The sequence below is a fragment of the Schistocerca nitens genome, chromosome 3 (assembly GCF_023898315.1).
Source record: "Schistocerca nitens isolate TAMUIC-IGC-003100 chromosome 3, iqSchNite1.1, whole genome shotgun sequence".
Taxonomy (NCBI): Eukaryota; Metazoa; Arthropoda; class Insecta; order Orthoptera; family Acrididae; genus Schistocerca; species Schistocerca nitens.
In genome coordinates, this window is record NC_064616.1 from 691,834,514 (window position 1) to 691,862,096 (window position 27,583).

At 42.8% G+C, this 27,583-nt stretch overlaps 1 protein-coding gene across 1 annotated transcript in view; it reads right to left on the reverse strand.

The window, feature by feature from the left end:
* Nucleotides 1-1,905: 1,905 nt before the first annotated feature.
* Nucleotides 1,906-27,583, reverse strand: part of LOC126248653 (vacuolar protein sorting-associated protein 26B-like) — a 71,197-nt gene continuing 45,519 nt past the window's right edge. The window contains exons 5-7 of the mRNA XM_049949839.1: nucleotides 27,400-27,506; nucleotides 26,544-26,755; nucleotides 1,906-3,677 (exon numbers count right to left, since the gene is read on the reverse strand). Of these exons, the coding sequence (XP_049805796.1) occupies nucleotides 3,453-3,677; nucleotides 26,544-26,755; nucleotides 27,400-27,506 (544 nt within the window). The 3' untranslated portion in view covers nucleotides 1,906-3,452. The remainder of the gene's footprint in view (nucleotides 3,678-26,543; nucleotides 26,756-27,399; nucleotides 27,507-27,583) is intronic.

The window sequence follows — 27,583 nt, forward strand, 5'->3', positions numbered from 1 at the left end:
CTTTCAAGAATGAAGAAAATGTTGCTCAACGGATGCCAATTTTTACTTTATGATTACATATTTCAGATCAGTACAACTGAGCTCATAATTCAAAAGCTTATTGATTCAACCTACATACAGCAAATTTATAAAATATATAAAACAAGCATTCTAGAGAAAAACGTTGCAACCAGTTGCTGTTGATAATTATTTATGTAAAACCATTATCAGCTTAAATGACATAAGTATAAAGTCCTTCCATGTACAGAAGGCATTAAAAAAAGTTGTTCACATAAGAAAAATATGAGTCTTCTGCATATTTCAATCTTGATATGTCATTTTTTGACAAGTATCTATAAATGTAAAACAATACTATATTAAATTCTGTGTGTGTCATTTTCTACGTATTATATGAAATTAAAATTTGGAACATTAGAAATTCTGATTGTTAATTATTGGTATGACTCTTCCATGTAAAAATCAGCTTAGTGTTTATTATTGATATGTGTGTATAGGTTAGGTATTTTATTAACGAGCTACCACACAAAGTGGTACAGTGGTTAAGATACAGGATTTGTATTCAGGGTGGCAGTAACTGAAATTTATGTTCAGTTATTTAAGTTTCCATATTTTTTGTGGTTTTCCTTAAGCTGATTTAGGCAGTGCAGGGAAGGTTCACCTGAAAAGGGGGGGGGGGGGAGGAGGAGAGAGAGAGAGAGAGAGAGAGAGAGAGAGAGAGAGAGAGAGAGAGAGAGAACAAACCCACCAATTAATTCCCCAATCCTAGTTTGCACTCCATCTCTAACCACTTTGTTGGTGATGGAATGTTAAATGCTAAACTTGCTTTTATTCTTCCTTATTCATAACCTCTTTCTGATAGATGCAATTGGAAATTCTGTCACTAAGTATCAGATCTACGGGTTCACTAGAGTAAAAATAAACAGAAAAAAAATCATTGATGTAATCTGATATTATGATGTGACCACTTTGAACAAAGATTTTATTTTTGTTTTGAAAATTCAGTTCAGTAAACTTATGTTGTCACCATAATGTTTTCGATGAAAGAGTATCCCAATATCAACAATTGTGAGTTCAAAGGCTTCTAGAAAATTTCACAAGATTTGAGACTTTTTAGTAAATAATATGGCAATAGCAGATCTCACTCTTGTATGTGCCATATAAAAAAATGTCTGGTGGCAATGCAGGAAGCAGACACTCATGAAGCTTGTGCTGTGACAGTGTCATCAAGTCCTAGGGAGTTTTACACTGCTACATCAAGTGCGTCATATATTCTTTTGAACACTAGTGAAGAAATTAAACTGGAGTCGAAGAAGTGGGCAGATTCACACAAAAACAATGTGAAGTTAAATTCAACAGCTGGAAAAGTTGTCATCAGCTTCTCATCAGCTACCTTTTCAAATGATACAACCATGACTGGTGAATATTACACCAATATGCCTGCCCAACTGGATGAAATAAAATAAACTTTTATCATTTTTCATTAGCACAATTCTTCAGCTCAGAAAAGTGCAGTGGTAGTAGGAAAACCGAGGAACAAATTTTTAGTGTATCCACCATATTATTTAGATTTTGGCACACATAAGTCTACATATCCCACCATTATAGAAAGTTGTACCTGGAAAATATTTTCAGTGAAATGAAGTAGTTGTGATGACAATGAACGAGTATTTTCAGACAACCTCCCAATTTGTACATCCGAGACAGGACATACATGAACACGTGTGCCCCAGTTGTGCCACTCATCCTCCCTATCCCAAGTGCATGGCACACATTCACAGTGGTTTTCTAGATTTAACCTCAATTTAAACCAATTGTCTCTCTACAGCTGCACTGAAGGAAATTGGCATGGGTGAGACCCAATGCACTTGAGCAGGTTCTAACAGGAAAACCATTGACACAAATTGCTTTACATGCACTCAAAATGTTGGGTGTTATTTTACTTTGTGATACAGTTATTTCCCTTCAATTTACAATTTTCAGTATATTACAATTAAATTAGTCGTCAACAGCCTCCTTGGCACTTTTAAAAATGTAGTTCTGTGTAATTCTAATTACTTTTTTTATAATAAAACTTTAATTTTTAGCTTCTCACTTCATAATTGTGATAAAATATTCTCAGATTGAAAATTAGATTTGTCAACGAATCTTGAGAAAGAAGAAAATAAAGGCTACATTAAAAATACGAACAGATCTATTTAACTTCCAAATAGATTCCCACTCATGTGGTGTACCTTGGTATGACTATAACAGCATTTCATTTTATTTTACTACACACACACACACACACACACACACACACACACACTTCTCTGAATACAAGAAAGATATTAATCACAATGCAATATAACATTGAAATTACTTAGTCTGCTATGAAAATTGCTTTAATAAGCAACATATATTACTGTACAGCTTAGTTACTTCCTCAGCATATGTGTTACATATCATTTCTCAAACATGCACATTCACAGTTACTGAGACAGTGGAAACTGAAAATATAACTCTGAGGCTCTCTCTGAGTAACTCTCTACATAGTTTAACATTCTGCAACATGTTAAAATATTGTTGCTTTCACCACTTACATCTTGAAGTTCTAACATTCTCCGCAAATCAACAGACACAATATAATTATTCTTGACTCTTCCACGAGTATTAACTGCAATGATGACAAGCTAAAACATTATTTACTTTACAATTTCATCTTATTTATGTTCTCAACCAATTACAGGGCATAAATAACATATTTAGAATGAAAGAGAGAGAAAGCATAAAGTACAGACAAAGTAACAAAATATTGAAAACAATACATTTTCAATAAAACATACAGAACTCTTTCAAATAAAACAGAGAAAAACTACCAAAATACATAAACACACATAAAGGACATCATCATCACATCAACAACACTGCAAAAAGAAAGTAGTGCCAGACACTGGTATAAAATAACACTTCAAAAAAACTACTTTCATAAAAGGCTCAATTTTTCCTTTTTGAATCATGATGTCATTCAATATGTATATATTGAATCATAATGTTATCCAGAATGTATAAATCCCACTTTGAGTTATAACATTTCAACAGCAGCACTGATTTGATTGCTGTCTTTTCACATAACAAAATATTTATAGAACAACATTCTTTTACTAAAAGCTGCTTTGTAAAAGACTATACAGACAAATTTCACATCTCCTGAAGATAATGGCACATATATGCAATACATCATACAAGAAAAACACAGTATTTGTAGGACAAAATTGATACATACTGCACACTGAATATAGTTACAACAAATGTGTGCTATGTACAGAGTCACTGAGTAATGAGAACAGCACTCCCAGTAGTAAATACTCGAAGTTCTTAAGCACAATTACATATTTCACATGACCATGTGCATCAGGAATGGGAGCATGTGAACATATCTGCATAGTACTTTACACAATCTGGCTTTTGTGCAGTCAGTCATCAGCCTTGTCACCATCAACAGCCGCTTTCCTTCTCAAATCATTCTCAGCACCTGACACTGTACCCTTGTCTTCGTCTTCTCGTTTCATATCTTCAATTGGTTGGTTGGAGGTGTGTTCCTGAGTTCCTGGAATTGCATGAGGCAGTTGGGGTGATGTCCTTGAGGATGTTTGAAGATTTTTTCGAGTTTTTTCACCCTTTCGCCATAACGTTATTTCCTGTAAAATGGAGAAAACTAGTTTTTAACTTTGATGCCAATATTTATGTAGGTAACACACTATACCATTATGTACTGATGCCTAGTATGAAGCATTCTAAAAGACAAATATTTAAACCAGTTTTTACACATCTCTTGTGAGAACACAAAATTAAGATCACTGCTAAATTCAAATACAGTTACTTCCATTGAAGTATCAAATCATTGGGCAGGTCTTACATGGTCCTCATATTGAAAGTTCCTGTTGTTGAACTGCACTTTATGTCTACGATAGGGATTCATGTGAAGGACATGGGTAATGTCTTTGCACCTTTGTCTCCTTGATGTAGGATCATCATCCATGACTTTGGACATTACAGAGGATTCATTAAAGACTAAAGTAGCATTTTAATAATTTTTCTATTAGATTGACCTCCAGCAGCGGTGTAAAAATCCAAATTAATGTGCTTTGTTTATAACTTATAGGTCAGTGTTTGGAGTTTTAACATTCACAGTCCTTAGTTTTGGCAGCCAAGTTCCATATGCATACCAGCTATCTTGCTTCATCAGTTGTGGTGATGAACTGTTAGATGTAATCCTCCTGAGCACTATAAGGTTGAAATGGAAACTAAGTATCCATTCCTATTTCAGCCTCAAGACCATGGATCAGGAAAAATGGCATGAAACCTGTGGTGTCCTATGATTTGCTGTGTAGTTTGTGAAAATCACAAGCATTATCATACCTGAACATATATCTTCAATGTCAACATACATAAAGAGAATATCTGCTAACGGCTTGAAATACTTTTCCACAAACATCATCAATCACTACACATGGTGCTCTATGTTTCAAAATTACCCCTTCTACAAGGATTCTGGCAATTTCTGGAGCTTTGGCACTCTTGATGACAGTAGTGGTTGATGCAGTCAGAGCACACTATTATCCATTTATACCCATTTGTCAACTTTGAAAACCACTCCAAAAATTCAGTTTCATTCCAGTGAAAGGGAACAACTACAAGAGGATTTGGTATCAGATGTCCTGGGGGCTTCCACTGTTGGCAATAAGGTGGCTTACTTAATGTCAGACAGATTGGTGGAGACCTGGTCAATGATGCCTATTTCTGATTCTGTCAAGGATATTTGCAAATCTGAGATGACATGATGGAGTATCGACAAAAATACTTCACTACGGTGGGCCACAAAGGAGTGTTGATGACAAGCAAACATTTCCATCCCAATGGATTCTAATTCCATTTATACCATGTTCCATCTAAAAATCTGAATTCTCCTGTGACAGTTTCTTCCTTCATTAAGGCATCTGTGGACTTCAGGAATGCTAGATATTCATTTTGTTTGGCTGCAATGTTTGCCAGTGCAATAATGAGTGCGTTATCATCAGCACCAGGAGATACTGTGAAGCGCAGTCTATATCCATGTGTTTATGCCCATTTCTGTATACAACTGTGATTACGTATTCCTGAAGCTTTAGTGCACATCTTGCCAATTGTCCTGTGGATCCTTCATCCTTGTCAGCCACCATAAAGAAGGGTGCTCAGTCAGAACACTGAATGGTCTACCATATAAATAGGAGCAGAACTTACTGATTGCCCAAACAACAGAAAGACACTATTTCTCAGTCAGAGTAATTCTCCTTGGAACTGGAGAGTACTCTTTCAGCACTGCATTACAATTGTACCTTGCCCATGATCACTTAAATCATTGTGTAGTTCCATCTCTGTATTCACATAAAAAGGTACAGGACTAGGGAAGATTTCAGCATCTCCTCAACCATAAAGAAAATCTTTCTTGCTCCTTGCTTCAAGAATATTTGCCTTCTCTCTGTAGCAGTTCTTGTAGTGGCTATGCCATACAACTGAAATCATTTATGAATCAACAGTAGTAGCACATTGGAAGAACGCCTCTAACATACTAATATTCTGAGGAGTTCGAAAATCTGTTACCGCTCTTACTTTTTTCGATAAAGAGGAGTTTCATTTTTATTAACTAGGTGCACAAAGATTTTTATTTCTTGGGTGACAAAGAGGCGCATTCTCAGATTCAGATAAAGCAGTTCCATTTACACATTTCAGCACAGTTGTCAAGAGGCTTAGATACTCTCCAAATTTTTTCGGAAAGCAAAATCTTCATCCTGGTAACAATGACATAATACATTTAGACACCAGAATGGGTTGTCCATCATGCTCTCAAAGATGGCTTGGGTGTTGCACAGACCAAATGGCCCATCTCTGAACTCAGAGTCATTCAGGTGCTATGAAACCAGTCACTTCTTGGTCAGTCTCATCAACCTCAATTTGCCAGTAGCTAATCTCCATATCTATAGTGAAGAAATACACACATAAAAAGAAAGTTTTGCATCACCCCGGTTCCCAGAACTCCTGAAGATAGACATTGACTGTGGATATTGTATTACAGACGCAGTCCCTTTGACTGTTCAAAGATGTCACTAAACTCACCCAAAGATGTAAACAATCACGCGTGAGCAGCACCTATTAGACAAAGGAGGTCCGACAGCCGATCATTTCTAGTCATTCGAGCAGGAAGGAGGTACACAGCTCGTGTTGTCTGTAGCTCGTCCATGCCTAGCCAGTCAATACCGCGGTTTGATTGCGTCCACATTGTTACTTTGTGCCACAAAGGGCTCTTACCAAGGTGTGTCCACGCGTCTGAGTGAACTAAAGCGATGTTGTTCAAATATGGAGGAGATACAGGGAGATAGGAACTGTCAATGACATGCCTTGCTCAGACCGCCCAAGGGCTACTACTGCAGTGGATGACCACTACCTATGGATCATGGCTCGGAGGAACCCTGACAGCAATGCCACCATGTTGAATAATGCTTTTTGTGCAGCCACAGAAAGTTGTGTTATGACTCAAACTGTGTGCAATAGGCTGCATGATGCACAACTTCACTCCCCATGTCCCTGGCGAGATCCATCTTTGCAACCATGACACCATGCAGCCACGCAGCGTGGTATAGATGGACCCAACAACATCTCGAATGGACCGCTCAGGATTGGCATCACATTCTTCTCACCGATGAGTGTCGCATTTGCCTTCAGACAGACAATCGTTGGAGACATGTTTGGAGGCAACCCGGTCAGGCTGAATGCCTTATACACACTGTCCAGCAAGTGCAGCAAGGTGAAAGTTCCGTGCTGTTTTGGTGTGGCATTATGTGGGGCCAAGGTATGCCGCTGGTGGCCATGGAAGTTGCCGTAATGGCTGTACGATACGTGAATGCCATCCTCCGACCAATAGGGCAACCATATCGGCAGCATATTGGCGAGGCATTCATCTTCATCGACGACAATTCGCGCCCCCATTCTGCTCATCTTGTGAATGAATTCCTTCAGGATAATGACATTGCTCGACTAGAGTAGCCGGTGTGTACAGCAATCTGGACCACCAACTCGGAAGGACTCACTGTATGGTGGTACAACATGCAATGTGTGGTTTTCATGAGGAATAAGAAGGGCAGAAATGATGTGGTATGTTGATACCTATTCCAATTTTCTGTACAGGTTCCGGAACTCTCGGAATCGATGTGATACAAAACTTTATGATGTGTGTACTTTGCACCCTTCAGTGCAGTGCAGCCATCAGTGCAGTGCTATCCAGCAGCCATAGGGAGGCTGTTACACACACACCTCCAAGGCGACCTGTTTCACAGCGAGAGCTTTAATGATTGAAGCAGAAGCTTCTCTTAAGCTGTGTGCTGTATATTGAATTGCAAATTCGCCATGCTTGTTGCTTTTAGGAGAAAACTGCTGTGTTTTTGCTGTTCTGGCAACACCAGTAAATTGTCAGTGTTAAATTAGTATGCAGCATGGGAGGTACCAACCGCAAAAAGCCGAAGAAGACTATAATATGGCCGGAGATGTCCACCACTCAAAAACCAGAGGAGGCAGGGTGACAGAGAAGATAACAGTGAGGAGGAGGAGGAGGAGGAGGAGAAGGAGAAGAGGTAATATCTGCTGGGGTGTTTGGTGTTCATCTGTTATACTGGAAACAACTGAATAAAGACCTACCATAAACCGACTGATTAACTTCAATAATGTCCCAAGGTCACACCGATGGATAATGATACTAGAGACCTGGACATTCACTTTGAATGACCAGGATACAGTGAGGAAGATTATGATGGACTACCGTATTGAAGAACCAATTAGAACAGCACTTCAGAAGAAAACACCACAATTTATGGATCTGCTACGTGATCTACCATGGAGGTTCGATGTAGAAACAGTGTGTCACGCACTGCTGAACTGCAGATTTGCTGCCATGGTGAAACTACACAACTGAACAAACAAGAACAGATCACCATTGTTTGTTCTGGCTGTAGATCCATCACAAGAAGCGAGTTTCAAGAAGGCAAAAGAAATCTTCAAGGTGAAGGACCTCGTGGAATTTGACACCAAGATCAAGCCTCTCCCGGCAGGATTTGACATTAAACACAATGTTGTAAGTGTCAAAAGTAAGGGCATGTGGCAAAATATTGTTACAATTAAGCAAAATGCATTAAGTGTGCTGGCAGTCATGACAGTTGTAACTGTACGCAGAGAGAAGAAAATCCAACATGTGTTCACTGTGGGGGGGGTCACACATTGTGAGCTCATGTGGCTGCAAAGCCTTCAAAGCCCACAATAATGCTGGTGAAAAGAAACAAACAAATTCAGAAGAAATTGCTAAGAAGAAGAGGCAGTGAAGAAGGCATAGGAAATGCACAACATTAACTCCAGAGAAAAAAAATGGCTGACATCGAAATAAGCGTCCAAGGAATTGAAAAGCAACTGGAATCACTCAACAGAGGAAACTCCACTGGACCTGATGGGATACCAATTCGATTCTACACAGAGTACGCGAAAGAACTTGCCCCCCTTCTAACAGCCGTGTACCGCAAGTCTCTAGAGGAATGGAGGGTTCCAAATGATTGGAAAAGAGCACAGGTAGTCCCAGTCTTCAAGAAGGGTCGTCGAGCAGATGCGCAAAACTATAGACCTATATCTCTGACGTCGATCTGTTGTAGAATTTTAGAACATGTTTTTTGCTCGAGTATCATGTCATTTTTGGAAACCCAGAATCTACTATGTAGGAATCAACATGGATTCCGGAAACAGCGATCGTGTGAGACCCAACTCGCTTTATTTGTTCATGAGTCCCAGAAAATATTAGATACAGGCTCCCAGGTAGATGCTATTTTCCTTGACTTCCGGAAGGCGTTCGATACAGTTCCGCACTGTCGCCTGTAAACAAAGTAAGAGCCTACGGACTATCAGACCAGCTGTGTGGCTGGATTGAAGAGTTTTTAGCAAACAGAACACAGCATGTTGTTATCAATGGAGAGACGTCTACAGACGTTAAAGTAACCTCTGGCGTGCCACAGGGGAGTATTATGGGACCATTGCTTTTCACAATATATATAAATCACCTAGTAGATAGTGTCGGAAGTTACATGCGGCTTTTCGTGGATGATGCTGTAGTATACAGAGAAGTTGCAGCATTAGAAAATTGTAGCGAAATGCAGGAAGATCTGCAGCGGATAGGCACTTGGTGCAGGGAGTGGCAACTGTCCCTTAACATAGACAAATGTAATGTATTGCGAATACATAGAAAGAAGGATCCTTTATTGTATGATTATATGATAGCAGAACAAACACTGGTAGGAGTTACTTCTGTAAAATATCTGGGAGTATGCGTCCGGAACGATTTGAAGTGGAATGATCATATAAAATTAATTGTTGGTAAGGCAGGTACCAGGTTGAGATTCATTGGGAGAGTGCTTAGAAAATGTAGTCCATCAACAAAGGAGGTGGCTTACAAAACAGTCGTTCGACCTATACTTGAGTATTGCTCATCAGTGTGGGATCCGTACCAGATCGGGTTGATGGAGGAGATAGAAGATCCAAAGATAAGCGGCGGGTTTCGTCACAGGGTTATTTGGTAACCGTGATAGCGTTACGGAGATGTTTAATAAACTTAAGTGGCAGACTCTGCACGAGAGGCGCTCTGCATCACGGTGTAGCTTGCTCGCCAGGTTTCGAGAGGGTGCGTTTCTGGATGAGGTATCGAATATATTGCTTCCCCCTACTTATACCTCCCGAGGAGATCACAAATGTAAAATTAGAGAGATTCGAGCGCGCACGGAGGCTTTCAGACAGTCGTTCTTCCCGCGAATCATACGCGACTGGAACAGGAAAGGGAGGTAATGACAGTGGCACGTAAAGTGACCTCCGCCACACACTGTTGGGTGGCTTGCGGAGTATAAATGTAGATGTAGATGACAGTGCACTAGAAGCAGCCCGTCAACCCTGTAGCCAGCTGGCACCCCCCCCCCCCCCCTTTCTCCACCAGTGACAGTGGAAGGGGAGGCCAGCCCCCACAGTGTGGAGTCAGGGCAGACAGCACTGAGACACGAAGGAGATAAAGCTGCTGCCGTGACAGCAGGTAGCCCAGAATCCTAAGACCAAGAACCTGGAGTGGAGCTACTGGTTAGGATCGAAGCACCTGCCAATGCAGAAGTGACGAGACTCTACACCTAGCTTGAGAAGAGATTTTTGAACAGGATTGAGGTGGCAATTGATGCCACAGTGAAGGCTTTGAAACAGCACAGAAGTGCACTACCAGTCCGAGCCTAGGTTTTAGCAGAGGTTTTCCTTTGGCTGTGAGGCAAATGCCGAGACTTCCATTTCTTCCTCCAGCCAGCAAAGGGTGTCCTCACAAAAGATAAAATAAATTGTGTCTCCATAGATGTACCAAATATTCTCTGGCCCAAACTACTACATTATTTTTGAAAACAGGCCCAACATCCTTATCAGCAATGGAATGAAAATGATAAAAAAAAAGACAGTCCAAAGTGTCATAAATTCCTGACAATAGGTATATATTTTTGGTAATCAATACATAAATGCCACATGCCATCTTTCTTCTTCACGAACCTTCTGTCAGCCGAATAATGTCTTGCAGAATTTTCTCCACTTCCATCTGATTTATTCATCATTCAGCTGGAGCCACCATACCGAAGTACTGACTTAAGAGGGGTATGATACCCAGTGTTACAAATTGTGTTTCACATTAGATTGTTTCTTTGGTCTTGCCTGTACTCCAGGCCTCAATTGGTACAGAATGACCGATGTTGTCTGTTAATCATTCTGGGACCTATTGGCAGCTCATAGTAGAAAATACCTAGGGGTAGTCAGTAGTCGTATGATTCTCCGTGAATGACACTGAGTAGACCTACCTGGACTGGTTTGCCTATTGCTACACACATACCCTTCACGGCAGTTGCTGCTGTCCATGGCAACTGGTGACCCAAAGCTCTTGTGGGCGAAGGTTATGACTGTCACTGACATATAGATTTCTTTTATCAGTCTGAATATCTTTCTGCACTTGACTAGAGCTTCACAGTTTAACTGTGGACCCAGGTTGTCACGTAGAACTCTTTTCATTGATGATGGCTTAAGTATGCTTTTAAAAGGCAGACAACTGGCAAGAGCAATCATCATTACAAGAACGTTTTCTAGCAGCTTTCACAATCTGGAGCCGCAGTCTTCTACAGTCCATACCATTTATGATCCCTGCAAGAAGTTCCATCAAAGGATAACATTACAGCTATGCACTCCAGAAGAAGAGCAAATATCTCAAGGGTTCTGTCCCATCACAGATAGTTATTCCAGCAAAATAGGTTACTGTTGGTTGGTTGATCAGGGGAAAAAGGGGGGGGGGGGGGGAATAGTGCAGCGAGGTCATCGGTCTCATGATATAAGGTAGCAGAAACCAAGGGAGGAACAACACAAATGGCATAGTCAAGGGGAAGGGAAAAGGGGCAAACAAAGAGTGGCGGAGGGTACTTTGAGTACCTCTATTAGTTCTCCCTTCTATTCCAGTCTCTTACTATTCATGGAAAGAAAGATTGTCAGTATGCCTCTGTGTGGGCTCTAATCTCTCTTATTTTATCCTCATGGTCTCTTCGCGAGATATACATAGGAGGGAGCAATATACTGCTTGACTCCTCAGTGAAGGTATGTTCTCGAAACATCAACAAAATCCCTTACCGAGCTACTGAGCGCCTCTCTTGCAGAGTCTTCCACTGCAGTTTATCTATCATTTCCGTAACGCTTTCGCAATTACTAAATGATCCTGTAACGAAGCGCACTGCTCTCCGTTGGATCTTCTCTATCTCTTCTATCAACCTTATCTGGTACGGATCCCACACCGGTGAGCAGTATTCAAGCAGTGGGCAAACAATTGTACTGTAACCTACTTCCTTTGTTTTCGGACTGCATTTCCTTAGGGCTCTTCCAATGAATCTCAGTCTGGCATCTGCTTTACTGACGATTAATTTTATATGGTCATTCCATTTTAAATCAATCCTAATGCCTACTCCCAGATAATTTATGGAATTAACTGCTTCCAGATGCTGACCTGCTATATGGTAGCTAAATGATAAGGGATATTTCGTTCTATGTATTCGCAGCACATTACACTTGTCTATATTGAGATTCAATTGCCATTCCCTGCACCATGCGTCAATTCGTTGCAGATCCTCCTGCATTTCAGTACAATTTTCCATTGTCACAACCTCCCGATAAACTACAGGATCATCCACATAAAGCCTCACTGAACTTCTGATGTTATCCACAAGGTCATTTATGTATATTGTGAATAGCAACGGTCCTACGACACTCCCCTGCGGCACACCTGAAATCACTCTCACTTCGGAAGGCTTCTCTCCATTGAGAATGACATGCTGTGTTCTGTTATCTAGGAACTCTTCAATCCAATCACACAATTGGTCTGATAGTCCATATGCACTTTGTTCATTAAACGACTGTGGGGAACTGCACCAAACGCTTTGCGGAAGTTAAGAAACACGGCATCTACCTGGGAACCCGTGCCTATGGCCCTCCGAGTCTCGTGGATGAATAGTGCGAGCTGGGTTTCACATGATCGTCTTTTTCGAAACCCATGCTGATTCCTACAGAGTAGATTTCTAGTCTCCATAAAAGTAATTATACTCAAACATAATAAGTGTTCCAAAATTCTACAACTGATCGACGTTAGAGATATATGTCTATAGTTCTGCACATCTGTTCAATGTCCCTTCTTGAAAACGGGGATGACCTGTGCCCTTTTCCAATCCTTTGGAATGCTACGCTCTTCTAGAGATCTATGGTACAACGCTGCAAGAAGGGGGGGCAAGTTCCTTCGCGTACTCTGTGTAAAATCGAACTGGTATCCCATCAGGTCCAGCGGCCTTTCCTCTTTTGAGCGATTTTAATTGTTTTTCTATCCCTCTGTCATCTATTTCGATATCTATCATTTTGTCATCTGTGCGACAATCTAGAGAAGGAACTACAGTGCAGTCTTCCTCTGTGAAACAGCTTTGGAAAAAGACATTTAGTATTTCGGCCTTTAGTTCAAATGGTTCAAATGGCTCTGAGCACTATGGGACTTAACATCTATGGTCATCAGTCCCCTAGAACTTAGAACTACTTAAACCTAACTAACCCAAGGACAGCACACAACACCCAGCCATCACGAGGCAGAGAAAATCTCTGACCCCGCCGGGAATCGAACCCAGGATCGGCCTTTAGTCTGTCATCCTCTGTTTCAGTACCATTTTGGTCACAGAGTGTCTGGACATTTTGTTTTGATCCACCTACCGCTTTGACACAAGACCAAAATTTCTTAGGATTTTCTGCCAAGTCAGTACATAGAACTTTACTTTCCAATTCATTGAACGCCTCTCGCACAGCCCTCCTCACACCACATTTCGCTTCGTGTAAGTTTTGTTTGTCTGCAAGGCTTTGGCTATGTTTATGTTTACTGTGTAGTTCCCTTTGCTTCCGTAGCAGTTTTCTATCTGGTTGTTGTACAACGGTGGCTCTTTTCCACCTCTTACGATCTTGCTTGGCACATACTCATCTAATGCATATTGTACGATGTTTTTGTACTTTGTCCACTGATCCTCGACACTATCTGTACTTGAGACAAAACTTTTGTGATGAGCCGTAAAGTACTCTGAAATCTGCTTTTTCTCATTTTTGCTAAACAGAAAAATCTTCCTACCTTTTTTAATATTTCTATTTACGGCTGAAATCCTTGATGCAGTAACCACTTTATGATCACTGATTCCCTGTTCTGCGTTAACTGTTTCAAATAGTTCTGGTCTGTGTCACCAGAAGGTCTAATATGTTATCGCCATGAGTTGGTTCTCTGTTTAACTGCTCAAGGTAGTTTTCAGATAAAGCACTTAAAAAAATTTCACTGGATTATTTGTCCCTGCCATCCGTTATAAACGTTTCAGTCTCCCATTCTATATCTGGTAAATTAAAATCTCCACCCGTAACTGTAACATGGTCGGGAAATCTACTCTAAATATTTTCCAATTTTCCTTCAGGTGCTCTGCCTCAACAGCTGCTGAGCCAGGGGGCCTGCAGAGACATCCTATTACCATGTTTGAGTCTGCTTTAATCATGACCTTCACCCAAATTATTTCACATTTCGGATCTCCGTCAATTTCCTTCGATACTATTGCACTTTCTATCGCTATAAACATGCCTCCCCCTTCACTGTCCAGCCTGTCTCTGCAGTATACATTCCAATCTGAGTTTTAGAATTTCATTACTGTTTGCATCTGGTTTCAGCCAACTTTCTGTCCCTAGTACTATGTGGGTATTGTGACCCTTTATTAATGAGAGCAGTTCTGGGACCTTTTTATAGACGCTCCTGCAGTTTACTATTAGCACATTAATTTTGTTACTCCCTGCTGCATTTTACCTACTCCTACCTTGCCGCGTCTCAGGAGGCATCTTGTCAGGCCTAGGGAGGGAATTCTCTAACCTAAAAAACCCACATGTGCACTCCACACGTAGTCTGCTATCCTTGTAGCCACTTCCTGCGTGTAGTGCATGCCAGACCTATTCAGGGGGACCCTACATTTCTCCACCCAATGGCGGAGGTCAAGAAATTTGCATCCCAGATCTCCGCAGAATCATCTGAGCCTCTAGTTTAAGCCTTACACTCGGCTCCAAACCAGAGGACCGCAATCGGTTCTGGAAACGTGTCCACTCACAGGCAGAGCGGGCAATGCCATGAGGCCAGCCTCCACACACTGACCCTCCGCCTCGTGTGACGCGAACGCCGTTGAACCCACCACTCCCCTTGGGGAGAGGGTGGCCCAACCGCGACCGGTACCCACGAAGATGTCTTGATAGCAGGGACCGTGGGTGAAGCATGTAACACCTGGGGTGTATCATGTGATGCACCAGACTCCCCACTGCCGCTACACTCCAAGGCAGCAGCCTGCAGACAGCTGACCGCGGCCATCAACACGTTCAGCTGTTCGCAAACAGAGGCCAGCTCCTCCTGCGTCTGTACACAGCAGCCACACATCCTATCCATCCTAAGAAATCAACAATTTACTGTAGAGAGTTAATCAACTTTTAACTAGACTGCTAATTCACTAAAGGTGGCTGATAGCTGACTAAACTGTGGTTACTAGACACTTTTTGTTGGAAACAATGAAAATAAGCACTACCTGTCTCTTGACTATTTCAGAACAAACACAAAATCTATGGAACACTATTACTAGTACTCGAAAATTAAAGCTTCCTAAAAGCAAAAACACATGGAAAAAGAAGTGGCAAGTAAGAAAAACACCGTTAATACTTAAATTTACGTAGGTCGCTGTACAGCAGATGTGAAGCCGACGGCAGTTACGACGACACTGACACATCTGGGACAATGAAGTTAGGAAGGCGTATTCAGTGCCAAGAGCCAAAAGGCGAGAGCAGTTTAGCAAAATATGGATCACCATGAGGGGGGTCTCACTACTACAATGGGTGGGCCTCATTGTGGAGTAAGAACCACGTGTCAACCTAGAATGGCCAATACAAAGACAACAAAGGATGGTAGACTTCTATCAGGAGAGGCAGAGGGAAGAATGCCACATGATGGGAGTCTCTTTCATTACACGAAGTTTATCAGACAGGATCTAGCCACTCAAGAGTTGGCGCACAATTGAGAAAAAAGGGATTTGATGTAAAGCCTCAAATATTCCTCCAGAGGGGGACAGAGAACCGGGTGTATGAACACCATTCTCCTAGGTCTACAGAAGGCTGAAAACAAGGCAACTCTGACTCTGAATGACTGGTGGGACATGAGTTTGCAAATAACAATTGGGAGGAGTCCCCAAAGACCCCATTCGTGGAGCATAAGGAGGATGTGATGGTGCCAAGCTGTGTCATAGGCCTTACAAAGATCAAAGAGAACTGTGAAAAGATGGCGCTGCTGAGAAGAGATCTGATGAATTACGGTTTCCAATCAAAGCAGATGATTGATCAGAGACAGTCCCTCCCAAAAGCCGCACCTTAAAGGAGATGAACAGGAACCACTGAGAAGGGAAAATACCTTGGCAACAAATACAGTTGAATACCTGGAAGAGATATTGTTGCTGTGGAGGATTGAGGCGTTGAAGCAATTGGTTATGAATGAAATCATGCCCAAGGGCTGAATTGTGGAAAGAAGAGATGTCCAGAAGAAGTTCCCATTAGTAAAAAGTTCACTGTAGGATTCCACATGACAAGGAGTACAACATAAGTGGGAAGCTCCAGCCTGCTGTTTCCTGATGAGGAAGGAGACTGTATAGGCGGCTGACACTGATGTCGCCACAAAATGGGTTGCGTGGTGTCCTGTGAGAATTGACAGAGCAGTACAAAGGCCACTAGGAAGGGCAAGGCTTGGAATGTAAGACTGACACACACAACCCTGGAGCGTGCAGCGAGGAGCCCACACCCATGACGAAGGGACAGATGAACCTAAGGAGGAGACAATGCAGTCCCAACACCCCCACTTGCTCTGTTTTAGTAACAGGCTTTGATGCGAAAATGTTGAAAGGCAATAGACCAGATGGGTGCCACTTAAGATGTTGCAAGGCATGACAAAGATCACAGATGGCGGCAGCAATGGCTGTACTCAACTGAGAAACTGGCCAGTGGTGAACAATGCCTGTCGAGTGGGGAAAGGCAATGCCGGCAGCACAAATTATCTTACTGGATGGATCATGAATGACTTCAATACAACCTAAGAAAGCAGGTGTGAACACGATCTGGGAAGTACACAGAGGCCAATCAGCACGATAGAGGTCAATATCACAGAGGTCATCTGTGGTGACCAGTGTAGGGAAGGAAGGAAGGAAGGAAGGAGGGGAGGGGAGGAAATCGAAAGAGCAATGGTAAAAAAAAAAGTGCCACACATGGCACTAAAATGAGTAGGGGAACCATCATTAAGGTGGTACAGGTTGTGCTCTATAATAAATTGGTCAATGAGGAGCCACTGTGTAGATGAAAAAGCACTTTCCTAAAAAGGGTCATGGGCATTCAAATTCCCAAGGAGGAGGAAGGGAGGGGGAAGTTGCGGAAGGAGAGCAGTTAGGGCAGCAGATGTAGGCAGCAGGTCAGGAGAGAGATGGTAAGTCCGTCAAATTTCTGACGAGCCTCAGTTCTCCCGACTCTTACTCTTGTATCTTCTTTTCTTTCTTGTAAGCCAGGCAATCTGGTGAGTGTGGAGAATGATAGTCATGACAATTACACACATACATTGTGGAAAACAGGGGCTCCCCTCATGGAGTGGGTGACCATATTCTCTGCATAGAGGGTCGGCCATACAGTGGGAAGACATGTGCCCAAAATGGAAGCACCGAAAATACTTCATGGATGGTGGGACGTATGGCTTAGCGTCACAATAGTAATGCATAATCTTTATCATCTCTGGGAGGGTACCTTCCTCAAAAGACAGAATAAAGGCGCCAGCATCAGTGGAACTGTCCATACACCTTCCTGAAAATAATGAACAAAATGACCATTCAGTCATTATAGACTGGCCTGGAATTGTTCTTCAGTTTGAAGGATGAGGTCCCCATGAAAAATGACTCACTGGACCATATTCATAGACTGGTGAGGTGTAATGGACACCGGGATGTCACCAAGATGACCACAAGCAAGAACAGCTGCAGATTTGGTGGTATAAGAAGTTTTAATCAACAGGAAACTCGACTGCATCTTACTGAGACACTCCACTTTGTCAATCTTGTCTTCAATATTTCCCACAAAAAATAATGGTTTGGTGGCAGTGTGTTGTCAATGCTAGTGCAGACCAAGTAGCAGGTAAAGTACACTCCTGGAAATGGAAAAAAGAACACATTGACACCGGTGTGTCAGACCCACCATACTTGCTCCGGACACTGCGAGAGGGCTGTACAAGCAATGATCACACGCACGGCACAGCGGACACACCAGGACCCGCGGTGTTGGCCGTCGAATGGCGCTAGCTGCGCAGCATTTGTGCACCGCCGCCGTCAGTGTCAGCCAGTTTGCCGTGGCATACGGAGCTCCATCGCAGTCTTTAACACTGGTAGCATGCCGCGACAGCGTGGACGTGAACCGTATGTGCAGTTGACGGACTTTGAGCGAGGGCGTATAGTGGGCATGCGGGAGGCCGGGTGGACGTACCGCCGAATTGCTCAACACGTGGGGCGTGAGGTCTCCACAGTACATCGATGTTGTCGCCAGTGGTCGGCGGAAGGTGCACGTGCCCGTCGACCTGGGACCGGATCGCAGCGACGCACCGATGCACGCCAAGACCGTAGGATCCTACGCAGTGCCGTAGGGGACCGCACCGCCACTTCCCAGCAAATTAGGGACACTGTTGCTCCTGGGGTATCGGCGAGGACCATTCGCAACCGTCTCCATGAAGCTGGGCTACGGTCCCGCACACCGTTAGGCCGTCTTCCGCTCACGCCCCAACATCGTGCAGCCCGCCTCCAGTGGTGTCGCGACAGGCGTGAATGGAGGGACGAATGGAGACGTGCCGTCTTCAGCGATGAGAGTCGCTTCTGCCTTGGTGCCAATGATGGTCGTATGCGTGTTTGGCGCCGTGCAGGTGAGCGCCACAATCAGGACTGCATACGACCGAGGCACACAGGGCCAACATCCGGCATCATGGTGCGGGGAGTGATCTCCTACACTGGCCGTACACCACTGGTGATCGTCGAGGGGACACTAAATAGTGCACGGTACATCCAAACCGTCATCGAACCCATCGTTCTACCATTCCTAGACCGGCAAGGGAACTTGCTGTTCCAACAGGACAATGCACGTCCGCATGTATCCCGTGCCACCCAACGTGCTCTAGAAGGTGTAAGTCAACTACCCTGGCCAGCAAGATCTCCGGATCTGTCCCCCATTGAGCATGTTTGGGACTGGATGAAGCGTCGTCTCACGCGGTCTGCACGTCCAGCACGAACGCTGGTCCAACTGAGGCGCCAGGTGGAAATGGCATGGCAAGCCGTTCCACAGGACTACATCCAGCATCTCTACGATCGTCTCCATGGGAGAATAGCAGCCTGCATTGCTGCGAAAGGTGGATATACACTGTACTAGTGCCGACATTGTGCATGCTCTGTTGCCTGTGTCTATGTGCCTGTGGTTCTGTCAGTGTGATCATGTGATGTATCTGACCCCAGGAATGTGTCAATAAAGTTTCCCCTTCCTGGGACAATGAATTCACGGTGTTCTTATTTCAATTTCCAGGAGTGTATTTCCTCCCAAGCCGGTGAGCCTGGCCCCCTTCTCCCAGGGTGAAGCGAGGGAAGGGAAAGCCGCAGGGTCACAAGAAGCAGCATTAACTGATCCATTGCCAACCAAAGAGATGGGTGTAGAAGAGCAGTCAGTTCATATGCAGAGCATCTGCCCCGATACCACCGACCCAGACACAGCAAGCGCCGTCTTGCATGACAGCCACTGCCGGGAGTTCCCTTGCTTCAGTACAACACACAGCCACCCCTATGCATACATGGGGAAGGAACAGCTCATTATCAGAAGTGTGATCTCTGTGTTGTCAGGGGGTTCAGCCAGATGGGTACATAATAGCCCCACCACATGGACTGGTTACATGTGCTGGTGACATGGGCTACAGAGGGGTAGGAGGGGAGGCAGGGGTATCAACACTGTAGACATCAGTGAGTTCTTCCCCAAATGGCTCACACTATGGAGAGAAATTTTAGAAGTGAAGGCCAAACTCCAAATGATGACCAGAATGCCAAAAAGGAAGGATGAAAACAAAAAAGGAAGGGGAACAAAAACCAGAAGGAATACAAGAAATCAGTTGGATAGCAGAGCCGACATAAGTAACAACAAAGAGAGAGGCAAGCAGGGGGCAGAGAGGAAGGAGTGAGGACAGGAAGGGAGGCAGGGAGGGAGAAGAAAATGCAGCCCAAGAAAGAAGAATGGACCACAATACCTTGCGGATTCATGTGCGCCAAGCACGAACTCATGAAAGACCCATGAGGCCCCTGGAGGATACTGTCAGACACATTTTCCATTTGCATGATGGCTTTTGTATTTTCAGTTGGTGATGAAAGTCCTCAATATCACACAAAATGATACCCCAGAATTAACTATTGCTTGCATAGGTGGACTGTCAATAATGTGCGATTTCCCAACATCTTGCCACCTGACATTCATGGAGAATTTTCATCTGTGACAACCTCACCTAGACAGATAGTAGCCTGACACAGCTTTCCCAATTTTGGCAGCTGGGAACAGCTGGAACCTCATTATGATGGCCCAACTACTTCACGCAGAATCCAGAATCTATACTCTGTTCATCATAAGAATAAACCTGATGTAAACAAATACAAATGCAATGATTGGTCAAAATCTGTAGCGCACCTACACTGGTGGTGCTATGCTCTTGAAAGGAGGTTATACTTTCATATTAAATATATTACTACTAAGTTGCATTAAATGAAACTTTAAGATATTCAAATGTATTAACAGCCATCAATGTTTTTCTTAATCATACTTTAGCTATGTAGTTTTTATTTCAGAAATCGTGTACAGTCACAGTCTCTGCATTGTTGTGCTGTTAATATAGCAGTATGAAAATGGTTGAGGCTGCTCCCTGTTCCGTAGTGAAACCCGTGTGTGGACACGGTTAAAAAGTACCAAGAAATAGGTTATTCTTAATGTTCGTCATAATTTCACAGAGATAAACAACTTTGAAGTTACTGGCAGAAGTAAAGCTGTGAGTACCGGGCGTGAGTCGTGCTTCGGTAGCTCAGTTGGTAGAGCACTTGCCCGCGAAAGGCAAAGGTCCCGAGTTCGAGTCTCGGTCGGGCACACAGTTTTAATCTGCCAGGAAGTTTCACATCAGCGCACACTCCGCTGCAGAGTGAAAATCTCATTCTGGAAACTTTGAAGTTTTCTGAGGGACTGTATTAGACACAACTGAGACAAGCGCATATTCACTATAAATCAGAATTGGTAGCGTAGTGACTTGACAACTGATTGCAATTTATGGTTTGGTGGTTGAACCTCGCCTGTGTCAATTTTTTTTTTTTTTTTCCTTCTTGTTCAATTTCAAATACCTACATATCGTAATTGTAAAATTCATCATGTTTTATGCCACACATGTACATATGTGTTGTAGAAACATGATAAACCATCATCTTCACATCATCAAGCACTCCATACCAATGTTGTATTTTTACATTTGCCACTGTACCATTACAATGTAAACCTAACAGAACTGATCTGGAGCCAAGTTAAAGGATTTGGCAAGAGAAATAACAAGACCATTAAGCTGCCAGACATACTGGAACTAACGCACACAGCTTTTTCACACGTCGCTGTCGAACGCTGGGGGGCTATAGAAAGGCACGTCATAAAAGAGGAGGAGAAAATGTGGCGCATGGGTGGCTTCATAGATTATGTTGCTGATCGACTCATTATCAATGGAGCAGATGGCAGTTCCAGAACTGAAATGCATTTCTCAGATTCGGATAAGGAAAGAGCTAAGAGATTACCAGATGACTGACTAATTAATACCTTCAGTGCCTTCAGTATTCAACAGCACACTGAAATCCCTGCAGTATGCTTTTGCATCACACATAGCTCATTCAGAAAAATTACCCCGTGCTTAAGTTAGCAATTTTCATCACTCTTGTTTGTAATCAGCCAGGGGACAACGAGAGCATTTTATGCTTTCCGTCTGCTCATTTAACAAGCATGCTGTAGTGCTGGAGTTCTGCCGAATACTATTTCATTCTCTTTAAAAGTTAAACAACATTTGAAGCTATAAAGTTTCTTTGCCTGTCTCTTTTTACGTCTGAACTGCAACTGCTCACATCATTGCAGGTTGGGTGGACCGCTGGTTGGCCATGGCTGTCCAAGTTTAATGCACCAGTAAAGCTGTTGTCCCACACATTACACTCAATCTGTGTGTGTGTGACAAGGCATAAAATGTATCTTTATGATTGTACTTGACTGTACTGGTCACAGCTTGGCTTCCACTCCACATGAAATCCAACGAGATTCAAGCAAATGCAGAAGAATACATGGCTTCATGTTTACATCAGATTTATTCTTATGGTGAACAGAGTATAGTACCAGTTATGAGAGTGAGGTCACATACAAACTAACACTTCAGACTGAAAACATGGTTATTGAGTGCACATGATGATGGAATTGTTTGGATATACAAAACTGAGATCTTTAGTGCCCATAGCACAATCAGACAAAACAACTGCCATTACAATGGCTAAACAGATTAAAATAACTCTTAACATTTTCCTTAAAGTTCAAAATGTTTCTTATGTATATTATTCTCCCACAGCTGAACAGCATTCGGACTCAACAGCAAGACAGCCCTCAGGGGAACGGCACATTGTATCACACTATGTTTCCTACAGGCCTAATTGGTCTGCTTGCTCACAGATTTCTACATGACCTGGTATCCAGCACAATTTCTGCTTCCCCTGCTGTTGAAGTAGAGCAGTTTCCCCTGTATTGATGAGATTATTTCCTCTGTTGGGTAAATTTGTTGCAATGCTTGTAGAGCTCTATGGCACTTACAGCAGATGATTTATTCTGTTTAGTTATTTCTTTATTTATCTACTTAAGCAGCTCACTCTAATGCCTCCAGAAGTACATACGGTTCAACACTAATAATTGTAGAATGGTTGGGAAGTAGAAACCCAAAGACACGGTCATAGAAGACTGTCTTTCCAAGGATATCCCTTGTTTCATGTCATTTGTATATGCTATTGTAAAATTGCAGTGCTTATATAAAATATTGTAAAAACAGACATAAAAAAATATATTTTGAGTGCATTCTTTCTTGAACATAGTAATTCTAAAACATTTCTGGGCCTATTAAGAAGACGGGTTTTTTACTCCAACCTTGGCATAATATATAAGTATCTACCACCCCAGTTTCCAAAAGGTAAGCCTTTGCAGTAGCCAAAAGGGCCTAATTACTCTCTCAATGGTGTTAATGTGTATATGTTAAGATTGGCAAACAATGGAGCAACATGCAGGTGACAGGAGATAGAAAATACTTTGCATGCTTGTCACACGACAAGCCTGCTGCTTCCTCCTCGGAAGGCAGCTGCATAGGAGGCTGATGCCATCGCAAAATGGGTCACAAGGTGTTCTGCAAGAACTGATGGATCTGTACAAAGGCTAAAAGAAAGGGCAAGGCCCTGAATGAAATATTGCCACAGACAACCATGGAGGGTGCAGAGCATAGACCACATCCGTGGAAAAGGGACACAAGAACCTACAGAGGAGACAAAGTGTTCCCAACACACCTGGTTCCTCTACTTGATTACGTAATAGGCTTTGGCAGGAAGACATTTAAAGGTGGTGGTGGTGGTGGTGGTTGTTGGGATATTTAAGGGGGACTAAACAGCGAAGGTCATCAGTCCCCCATTTTAAAGGTAATAAGACTAATAGAGGATGGGTGCCACTTACGATGTTGCAAGGCACGACAATGATCAAAGATAGCCACGGCAATTGCTGTGCCCCACCATGGAATTGACCAACTGTGAATGGGGCCTGTCAAGCGAGAAGTAGCAATGCCAGCAGCACTGGTTATCTTATCAGACAGATTGCGGACCGCTTCATGAACACAAACTGAAAAAGGAGGAGGAAACACGACCTGAGAGGTATATAAAGAGGCCAATCAGCACAATGGAAAGCCCAGCAGGTAACCAGGCCATTGGGAGGTGGGAAGGGAAAGAGAGAATGAACGGGAAGCGGTCACTATCACAGACTTCATTCTGTGGTGACCAGTGTAAGGAAGGAAGAAGGGGAGGGGAAGAGAGCGAAAGACCAATGGCATAGAAAGTGCCATATGCGGCACTATGATGAGTAGGGGAACCATCATTAAGAATGCACAGGTTGTGCGCTACAAAAAATTGGAAAATGAGAAGCCACTGTGTAAATGAAAAAGCATGGTCGCACAAAGGGTTATGAGCATTAAAATCCCTGAGGAGGAGGAAGTTGCTGAAGGAGAGCAGTTAGGGAAGCAGGCTTCTGCCAGATCTGGAACTGAAAGAGTCAGTGAGCTTGGGGTGCACAGCCTCTTTGTGCCACAGTCGAGTTGTGGTAGCAGGCCTCCGGCCTGAGACACACCAGGAGGAGGGGCCCCAGAGGGAGCCCAATCACCGGTAGTTGCCAGGAGAAGGGGGGCACTCCAGGCATGGGAACTGCAGGGGAGGGGGAGAGGAGAGAGGGATGGGACCGGTGTAAGGAAGAGGGAGGAGCGGCAAAGGACGTAACGGGGGGAAAAGTAGAAGTCATTGACACAGGATGAAGCCCGTCAAACTTCTGATGAGCCTCAGTTCCCCAGGGACTCATACTCTTGTATCTTCTTTTCTTTCTTGTAAGCCAAACAATCTGGTGAGGGTGGAGAATGACAGTCATGACAATTAACACACATGCATGGTGGATCACAGGGGCTCCCCTCAGAGTGGGTGTACATTCACCACATAGAGGGTTCGTTGTACACATCAGGAAGACATGTACCCAAAACTCAATCACTGAAAGCAGTTAATGGGTGGCGAGACGTATCAATTCATGTCAAACTGTTAACACATAGCCTCAACCATCTGTGGAAGGGTATCTTCCTCAAAAGACAGAATAAAGGTACCGGTATTGGTGTGATTGTGCTTACAACCTTTCTGAACATGCCAAACAAAATAAACTCCCCATCATTGCAGACTGACCACGAGTTCCTCATAAATTTGAAGGATGAAGTTCCTATGAAAAATGACTCACTGGGTCACATTCAAAGACTGGTAATGTGTAATGGACACCGGGATGTTGCCATGGTGATCACATGCAACAACACTCGCACACTGGGTGGCATAAGAAGTTTATTGCCCAGGGAACTCAACTGCATCTTACTGAGACATTCCAATTCATCAATCTTGTCTTCGTTATTTTTCACAAAAAATAATGGCTTGGTGGCAGTGAACAATTCCTTGTCAGTGCTAGTGCAGACTATGTAGCAGGTAAAGTATTTCACCCCAAGCCAGTAAGCCTGGCCCTGCTCCCAGGGTGTAGCCAGGGAGGTAAGGCTGCTTAGTCAGAAGAAGCAGCATTAAATGATCCATTACCAATCGAAGAGCCGGCTGTAGAACAGCACCAAATGTTTTGGAGCTTACTACATTTCACATGCAAAGCATCTGCTCTGATACCACCCACTCTGATTAGGGGCTCTTCCCATGGGCGCCACCCAGCCACAGCAAGTGCCACCTTGCACAGCGGGCGGCCATTGCTGGGAGTTACGGTGCTCCAGAACGACTAGCAACCACCCCTACACAAACATGGGGAAGTAACAGCTCAGTACCAGAAGTGCAATCCCCGTGTTGTCATGGGGCTCAGCCAGATTGGGACGTAACAGCCCCGCCACAGGGACTGGCTACATGTGCTGGTGACCTGGCAGTGGGGGAGGGGGCCTACAGCCTACAGCGAAGAAGGAAGATGGGAAGGGGGGAGGGAATGCATGTTTTAGATGCCAGGGAGTTCTCCCCCAAATGGGTCACATTATGGAGAGAAAATTTAGAAGTGGAGGTCAAACCCCAAAGGTGGACCAAAAATGCCAAAATGGAGGGATGAAAGAGTAAAGACAAGTAGAACAAAACTGCAAGGAATACAGAAAACCAGGTGAATATCCAGGTTAACATCAGTAGGAACACCGAGAGAGGTGAAGGAAAGATAAGCAGGGAAGGAGCGAGGATTGGGGAGGGAGGGGCACGGGAAAAGAAATGCAGCCCGGGAACGAAGAATGGGTTGCAATAGCTCTGGGCCCTGTGGGCACAATGCACGAACTCAGGAAAGAACCGTCAGCCCCCAGAAGGGGGTCAATCCAAACAAATTAAAAACAGTGTGAGAATGGTTAAAAATGACACCTACAAATTTTTCAGTCAAGAAAACCTAAAACTGATTTTGGGGGTGGTGGTGCTACTTTCCTCGGAATCTGGTGGGTTACGTTAATATTGCAGCTACACATTACATTCCACAGACACCGGGAAAATGCTTGCTGAAGTATGCTGTCATTTTACAGTTATAAGTGACTGGCAGTAATGACCAGTCAGTCCCTAATTCAGGGTCTCAAGGATTGCTATTTCTGGCCCAGTTTCTTGGGGACACCCTCCTGAATTTGGTAACTGAAAGTATGAATTAGCAATGTAACAAAATGTCCCCATTTTTCTGTGAAGTAGAAACCTATCTTCCTAAAATGTGTGAAATAAAATATAAATATCATGCAAGCAAACAAACCAAGAATGTCACTGCTGTTTATTACTGATTTCTCATAAGTTGGAAGATTTCTGACTGGTGCTATAGCTTTAGAAACAAAATACAACAAAAGGACAGTATTCCAATTGCAGTAATTCAGATAATACACAGAACAAATTCACCTGGAATTTTAACAAAAGTGTGTTTACATTTCTCAATCTATGTCTAAATGTTAAAGAAATGGTATAAGTTATCAAATTAATTCAAGATCACCACACCTGTTGCTTGAAATAACGGCGATCTTCTTCATCCATAAGCACAAGATTCAAATAATACCGCACTGAAAATTTTTTGTTAATATCTCTCATTGTAGGAGTAAGATCATAGCCGGCAAGAAATACTCTTATTGGAATGCTCTCTCCTCTGACTGGAGCTCCATCCATTATTTCATATTTTGCTATTGTTTCATTTTCTGTGAATGTGTTTGGTCCTACAACAATAATAAGAAAAGGACATAATAACTGATTAACACTTTTTATAACAACAATTTACTAACTCGAATTCACTTATTCCCACACAGAATGAAAGCAAATATTCAAATATTCCTTCAATTATGTGCATATGCAAATACATGTCATTCCTAAATTTAAAAAAATAGATAATTAAAAATGTTGCTGCTCTACATTCAGTAATGTTAACCACTCAGACTGGAAAACAAAACTTTCAGTTTTTGTGCATACAGGTTTCGGGATCACACTGTTGATGCAGAGCATGCATCAACCTACCTCTGAATGGGCATGTCTCATGAATACCGCATATATTTCATATTTAGGTTTTATGTCACTAGTCCTCACACTGTGCTGTCTTCAAAATTGTTGTTTCTACCGAAATCATTTATATAATACTTCTACTGACACTTTAAGAATATTTAACTGAATGTCAATATCACTATATTACACATAGATTGCAGATTATGGCACTTCTGGTACTTGTGATCTTCAGATTTTTATTTTGCAGGCTTTTTCATGACAGTCTCACGATAACAGAAAATTCTGCTTAATATCAATATATATATTACATTGACAGATCTGAGACAAGGGCCAAGAGTGGATATTTATGACCATGTTTACGTACCAGATCCTGTGGTTTCCCTTTTGATTATTGCAATCTCCATATGTTTGATTTTTATGCGCACAAGCAAAAAGTATATCTTTCCCACTATAACGTCTTTTAAATGATACCTGTAAAAAAATTACAAAATAACCATTACCAACTGTAAAATCATTTATTTATAGTTCAGTAACGCAGACAGTGTCAA